Source organism: Platalea leucorodia, assembly GCF_965183815.1.
Source record: "Platalea leucorodia genome assembly, contig: HAP1_HAP1_SCAFFOLD_254, whole genome shotgun sequence".
NCBI lineage: Eukaryota > Metazoa > Chordata > Aves > Pelecaniformes > Threskiornithidae > Platalea > Platalea leucorodia.
The window spans coordinates 68,391-76,190 of record NW_028121315.1 but is presented as its reverse complement, the minus strand read 5'-3'; the positions used below and the strand labels follow the sequence as shown (position 1 = coordinate 76,190).

General features: G+C 44.3%; 1 protein-coding gene across 1 annotated transcript; it reads left to right on the top strand.

The window, feature by feature from the left end:
• Nucleotides 1-3,922: 3,922 nt before the first annotated feature.
• On the top strand, nucleotides 3,923-4,870 carry LOC309603917 (olfactory receptor 6E1-like; the record flags this gene model as incomplete). The annotated part of the gene is made up of 1 exon (XM_082338795.1): nucleotides 3,923-4,870. The coding sequence occupies one exon, from the start codon at nucleotides 3,923-3,925 to the stop codon at nucleotides 4,868-4,870; it is 948 nt and encodes a 315-aa protein (XP_082194921.1).
• Nucleotides 4,871-7,800: the final 2,930 nt, after the last annotated feature.

Genomic DNA, 7,800 nt, shown 5'->3' with positions numbered 1-7,800 from the left:
TCCTAAGGGACAATCTGTAGTACTGTCAATGTTAATTGACATGGGGGCAGATATAACTATTGTCCCTATCACAAAATGGCTTCGTAATTGGCCACTGGTACCTGCAGCTACCAGTGTTGTGGGAGTCGGGGGGGCACAATGCACGATGATTAGCAAATTACTGATAGCATTCAATTTTGAAGACGGTGCCACTGTTACCACAAGGCCATATGTAATGCACTTGCCTGTAGCTCTTATAGGTCAGGATATATTATCCCAAATGGGAGCCAAACTTGTAACCCAGCATTTTTAGGAGCGGCCATGGTTGAGCAGCACATCTTAAAACTCACCTGGACTACGACAACGCCAGTGTGGGTAGACCAGTGGCCGCTGAAACAGGAGAGGCTGCATATTTTACAAAATTTAGTTAAAGAACAGTTAGAAGCAGGTCACATTGTGCCTTCCACAAGCCCTTGGAACACACCCGTTTTTACCATCCCGAAAATCTGGAAAATGGCGATAGTTGCATGATTTACGAGCGGTGAATGCTGTAATGCAAAATATGGGGGCATTACAGCCAGGATTACCCTCCCCTGTGATGATCCCAGAAAATTGGGACTTACTCATCATTGATTTGAAGGATTGTTTTTTTACTATTCCTTTGCATCCTGAAGATGCAGAAAAATTTGCATTTACAGTACCATCAATCAATAAACAGGAACCAGCAAAAAGATACCATTGGGTGGTACTACCTCAAGGAATGAAAAACTCACCTGCTCTGTGTCAAAATTTTGTAGCATGGGCCTTACAACCATTCCGAATGAAACATCCATTTTTACTAGTTTTTCACTATATGGATGATATCTTAATTGCTGGAGAAAAAATGGATGTGGAAGGAACTTTACAAAGGTTAATAGAAACCTTAGAATCGAAAGGTCTTAAAATTGCTCCAGAAAAGGTACAACGACAAAATCCATGGCAATCTTTAGGATGGACAATTACTGGGAGCACAGTCAGACCACAGAAGATCATACTCAAAACAGACATTAAGACGCTCTCAGATGTTCAAAAACTAATGGGAGATTTACAGTGGGTAAGGTCAGTTAGTGGAATAACTAATGATGATCTAGCTCCCTTGATGCCTCTGTTGGGAACCTCAACCAGAGCCAATGAACGACGAAGCCTGATGAAGGAACAAGAGCAGGCATTGGATCACATTATAAAAAAGGTTTTGACAACAGTTGTACAAAGAAAAATTAGTGATTTGCCTTTGCAATTTTTAATTGTTAACTCATCACCCAACCGAGAACACTTAATAGGACTGATAATCCAAATAGATAGCCCACACATCAACATTTTAGAGTGGGTATTTTGATCCTATCAGCCAAAAAATACCGTCTGTACACGGATTGAACTATTAGCTAATATGATCATCAAAGGCAGAAGAAGGATTTGTGATCTGACAGGACAAGAACCTGAAACCCTGTTTGTACCTATAGCACAGAATTATTTAGATTGGCTTTTAGCAACATCAGAAATGTTTCAAATCGCTTTAGCTGAATATCCAGGTACTGTAACCAATAACTATCCTTCCACGAAAATTTTGCCGCTTTTACAAAATCAGGACTTTGAAGACATCCCTTATAGATCAGAAGTACCAGTTGAAGGGCTTACAGTATTTACAGATGCTGGTAGAAAATTGAAACGAGCTGCTATTGCTTGGTATGACAATAATCAATGGAATCATCAACTTCTTACAGGTCATACCGCCGACTCTTTACAAACCCTCGAGCTGAGAGCGGTGTTACGGGCCTTTCAACGCTGGCCCGACAAACCTCTAAAGGTAATTTCAGATTCGCTCTACGTAGTAGGAACGGTACAGCGCCTGGAATGCTCTATGATCAAATCACTGAAGAATAACACCTTATATATGTTATTAATGCAACTTTTATTTTTATTGAATCAACACACTAAACACTATTTTGTGACACATATTCGTAGCCATCAATTTGATCAAGGCTTGTCGACTGGAAACAACATAGCCGACAAGTTGGTTGCTACCATCCGGAAAAATCAAAATATTAACCTGTTTGAGCAGGCCCGTTTATCTCATGAATTTTCACATCAATCTGCAAAAGTATTGGCGAAACAATTTGATTTAAAACTATCAGATGCCCGAGGCATCGTCCAATCCTGTCCTGCCTGCCAAAAATCAGGATTCGGTATAGGTCTTGGGGTCAACCCTCGAGGTCTGGGAGCCCTACAATTATGGCAAATGGATGTCACCCACATCACAGAGTTTGGACGGCAAAAATATGTACACGTCAGCATTGATACTTACTCGCCTGCAATCTGGGCCACTGCTCAAACAGGGGAAACAGGCAAACATGTTGTAAAACATGTGTGTGCAGCCATCGCTGCTTTGGGGATTCCTCAAGAGATAAAAACAGATAATGGCCCTGCATATATCTCTAAAGCATTCGAACATTTCTGCCACTTGTGGGGCATTCGCAGAATCACAGGCATACCACGCTCTCCTACAGGACAGGCGATCGTAGAACGCGCACATGCTACGTTAAAATCGCTGTTGCAAAAACAAAAGGGGGGAGAAATAGCCCCTGCTGAACGTCTTGCAAAAGCGATTTACGTTTTAAATTATTTACGGTTAACAGGGTACCGTGAATCTCCTCCAATTGTTATACACCATATGTCATTTCAATCGGGAATACAGAAGATCGATTCAGTCTCGGTAAAAGTACGATACCGTGACTTAAAAACTGGAGAATGGGAGGGTCCTGCAGAAATTAAGATGACAGGTCGAGGATATGTTTGTGTTTTGACAGACGAAGGTCCGAGGTGGGTGCCTAGCCGCTGGGTGAAACCATGGAGAGAAGAGTCAGGACCACAGCAGGAGTTACCATGATATGTTTTCTCACGTCATTCCTCTCCATCATTGGTAGTGGTCACTCATGGATTTCAGTACAACCACGTACAAATGTTTGGGTAACTCTAGCTAATAAAACAGGGCAAGATTCAATCTGTTTAGCGGCAGCAAATGCAGGCAACCCATTTATGACATGTTTAGTGGGGACTCCGATTGGCGGTAAAGAGTGGGAGTATGTTTGTAACTCCTCCACCATCAGGCATGCACGCAGAGATATAGCTAACGACGTCAATGATTTTGAATATTAAAAACCAAACCCACAGATCTTGAAGAAGTATTGAAAAATATTCAAAGGATTGTAAGTCAGATTTAGATTTCTGGACAACAGAAAAAACAACTGTAGAAAGACTAGCTTTTTAGGTTTTAATTCATGGTTAGCTGGGTTAGGCATTTCAGGTTGGGGAAAAGATCTAATTATCCATGGGTTTATATTATTATTGGGATTATTATTATTAACTATACTTATATTAAGATGTGTTTTTAAATATTTCATGAAAGCCGTGGAGCGTATGATGAATGGAGTCTGGATTGCTCAAAAACAAAAAGGGGGATTTGTGGGATATCTGAAAAGCCAAGGAGATGTAGTGAGCAACCCAGACTCAGACTATGTGGACTTAATCTGCATTTAACGCAAGAGGAATTCAAGGATGCTGTGAAGGTCGACTGCGGTTTGGAAGACATGAAACAAGCAGATTAAGAGGAAGAAACTATTGGCTTGCAATGTTGAAAACAAGATATGGGAGAAGCGGGCGGTGCGTGTGAACTATTGTTATGAACGAATCAGAATATCGCTAGTAGCGCATGAACAGCATATCGCCAAACATAGTTAACCAATTAACGATAAGTTTATGCATGATTAGGAAGGCAAGAAACTATATTAACTAAGCTGTGTATGTAATAAACCGACATTCTGCTTGATCATATTGATCGTGTGCTGTGTCCGTGACTTCCGTGTCAGCAGCCATCTTCCTGTCTCGGCAGGATGAACTGAAATTCAGCATGGGAGCAGAAAATGAAACTGCAGTTACTGAGTTCATCCTAGAGGGTTTCTCAGGGCTTGATCAAAGCCTACAGCTATTTCTCTCTCTGCTCCTTCTGCTCATATACCTGACAACAGTGATGGGGAACGCAACCATCATTTTCCTCGTGTGTGTGGATCACCGCCTGCAAACCCCCATGTACTTTTTCATCAGCAATCTGGCCTTCCTGGAAATCTGGTTCACATCCTCCACAAGCATCAAATTGTTTGTGATCCTGAGTTCTGGTAGGAGAATGATCTCACTAAGCAGCTGCTTTGCCCAGTCCTGTTTCTATTTTGCCCTGGGCTGTACAGAGATGGTTCTACTTGTCGTCATGTCCTTTGACCGCTACGTTGCCATCTGCCAGCCTTTGCGTTATGCTGCCATCATGAAGCCTCAGCTCTGCATCCACCTTGTTGCTGCTGCTTGGGTCATAGGCATCACAGCCTTCAGTTACCGTCTGGTCCTCCTCTACAAGCTGACTTTCTGTGGTTTGAATAAGATCCACCATTTTTTTTGTGACAACTCCCTATTGTTCACATTGTCCTGCTCTGACCCCAGCCTGCTTTGGAAAACAGACTCTGTTTTATTATCCTTTATCCTACTGGGTTCCTTATGTTTAACTCTGGCATTTTACATGGTCATCCTTTTCTGCATTCTGCACCTGCCAGCAGCCGCTGGGAGGAAAAAAGCTTTTACTACGTGTTCTTCCCACCTCACCACCTTGGCCATTGCATATGGGAGCTGCATTGCTCTCTATGTGCGTCCTTCCAGAGATGTTTCCTTGGAGACAAACAGAATTGTGGCTTTGCTGAACACTGTCCTGTACCCAGTCTTAAATCCATTCATCTACAGTCTTAGAAACAAGACTGTGCTACTGGCCCTGAACGAAGCCATTGCCCGTGTAACAGCACAGCTTTTCCCCTAATCCTGATGCATTTCTGGACATAATTCCAATGAGCTGCTATGTTAAATATGCTAAATAATACCAGTGCATAGGTGTGTAACTTCAGGATGCCTCAGGAGTTGCATGTTCTTGTTGGGTTGTCTTAGGTTAAGTGATAGAAGCTCATCTGCACACACAAAGAAGGCACTACTGATGGCAGGAGGAGTAACTCAGTTAACACCCTGCCCCAGCTGCTCCCAGAGCCATCACAGGAGAGCCACCAGCTCATCAAGAGCCCATCTCCACAAAGCGAGAAGAGCACAGAGGCACCGTGGCAGGTGGGAACCCAGATGACGGGCTCCTGAGGAAGGGACATCTTGTCCCAGCTCCTTCCAGGGCTGCCCTGGGAGAGCCATCAGCCCCGTTGTCCAGGTGTGAAACCCACCAAGAGGAGTCACTGCGAGCAGCTCTCTGGATCACCATTTGGACTAAGGGAATTGTTGCCTAGGGGCGTAGGACACATTATGGGACGGAGGGGAAGAGCATTTTTGGATTGCACAGGACTTTTATTATGGGAAGTGTAGGGGAGGACCCTGACCAGTGCAGTCTGTCCTGTCTTCTCATTAAGCTTAATTTCTAGCTCATTCCTGTGAGGGGGAATCTCTCTTCTGCGTGAACACATGAGCGCAGGGGGGTGAGTGCAGCAACTGGAGAAGGACCAGGGGCTCAGGCAGCCCGTATGTCATTAGTGCCAGCAACTGAGAGACCAGAGTGACTGGACTTAAGAGTTTGTGTGTGTGTGTGTGTGTGTGTGACTGGGGTGGTCTGTAGCAGCATCTGGAACGGGGCTGCGGCCTCAGGGGGCTCATATGTCCAGGTGCGTGCAACTGGGGAGGCTGGTATCCAGGGCATCTACTGAGGAGACTGAGCGTCTGAGCCCAGCTGCTGGAGGGATCCACCCTGTAAAAGGTATATATATATAGAACAGAACAGAACAGAGCAGAGCAGAGCAGAGCAGAATAGAACAGAATAGAACAGAATAGTTCAGTTGGAAGGGACCTACAAGGATCATCTAGTCCAAATCCCTGGCCACTTCAGGTCTGACCAAAAGGTAAATCATGTTATCAGCTCACTATATAAGCTGGAGGGAGTTGGCCAGGGGGCAGCGATTGCTGTTCAGGGACGGTCTGGGCATCGGTCAGCAGGTGGTGATTGTGCATCACTTGTTTTATATATTCTTTTATTATTGTTGTTGTTGTTATTATTATTATTATTATTTTTAATTATTATTTCCCCTTCCTCTGCGGTCATATTAAACTGTCTTTATCTCAACCCACGGGTTTTACTTTCTTTTTCTGATTCTCTCCCCCATCCCACTGTGGGAGGGAGGGTGAGCAAGCGGCTGGGTGGTGCTTAGTTGCCGACTGGGGTTAAACCACAACATCCCCTCTTTTGAGCCCCTCGTTATACTGCACCCCAGGGTGCGGTTTGCCCTCTTGGCTGCCAGGGCACACTGCTGACTCCTGTTGAGCCCCCTGCCAGCCAGCACCCCCAGATCCCTCTCTGCAGGGCTGCTCTCCAGCCACTCCCCTCCCAGTCTATACTTGTGCCCGGCATTATTTCATCCTAGGTGCAGAATCCGGCATTTGTTCTTGCTAAACATGGTGAGAGTTGCCTCCTCTGGGTCATGGATACAGCTGTTAGACTGCACAGGGCCCAGGAGTGTTCCCTGTGCTGCCCCATGTTGCCCCAGTATGTCCCACTGGCCTCCAGGTAGGGCATGACCCCTTCACCACTGCTCTCTCAGCCCGATCATCCAACTGGTGTTTCACTCATCTGTTTGTCTGCCCTTCCAGGACGTAATGTCCTAACTTGGGTACAAGAATAGTGAGGGAGAACATGTCACAAATCTTGCTGAAGTTGAGGTGACCAACATCCACTATTGTCCCCTCATGCACAAATGCAGTTACTTCATCATGAAGGCAGTCAGCCTGGTGAGGCATGCTGTACCCTTTGAAAGTCCATGCTGACTGCTTTTGGACACATTCTGCTCTTTAAAGATCCCAGAAATACCACCCAAGAGGTATTGATGGCTTACTCCTCACCAAAGTGAGCTTGTACAGCCTGTGGTTCCCTGGGTTGCTCCTTTGGCTTCTTTCAGAGATGGGTGCAGCATTGCTTTGTCCTCACTCACAAGAGACCTCTACCAATCCCATGACCTTTCAAAAGGGATATTCCACAGAAATATCAGTCTTCCCCTGTAACTTCATTACCACTATTCTGCCTGTTATACGCTGTAATTTCTCTAATCATTTGTGTATTTTCACCTGTCCTGATAAAATAAATAAGTCATCTTATTTACAATTTCCTGATACAATAAAGTCATCTTACCAGTAGACTGTCTAGACAAAGGCACTTTCCATTATTCTCCAGTTTTCTCCTCCCCTTACTCTTTGTTCATTCAGATACCTCTCACGTATGCTGCTGCTTTGGGTTTCCGGGAGTTAAAGCTTTCATGTCTTTCAGTAGGACAATTGCCTTTGTAGCAAACTCTTCTGTTATGTTTATCTCTACCTTTCTGTAGCTATCTATGTAGAACATTTCTCATAAAATTATCCCTTGTAGAAAGGCAACCTCATTACAGGTAGCTTGTAAGTAGCTTATGCTTGAGGAGTGTATTGTATTGTTTCTGAAACTTTATCATGCTTTAGTTTTCTTTGCTTGCAAATAGGAAAAATCCTTCTGTGCCTGTGTGCAGCCAGTTGTCTAAGGAGATGAGGTGGGAGATGGTGCGATGGAGCTGTAACATCGAGTTGCAGACTTCATTGGAGAAGTCTGATGTAAGGAAAAGTGATGTTCTTGCAGCCTTTCAGTACTTAAAGGTAAAGTACCAAAGCTCAAAGCTCAAAGCTCAAGGACAATAAAAAGGGCTGTTTAAAATATCTAAATAGCAAAAGGCAGGCAGGAAATAA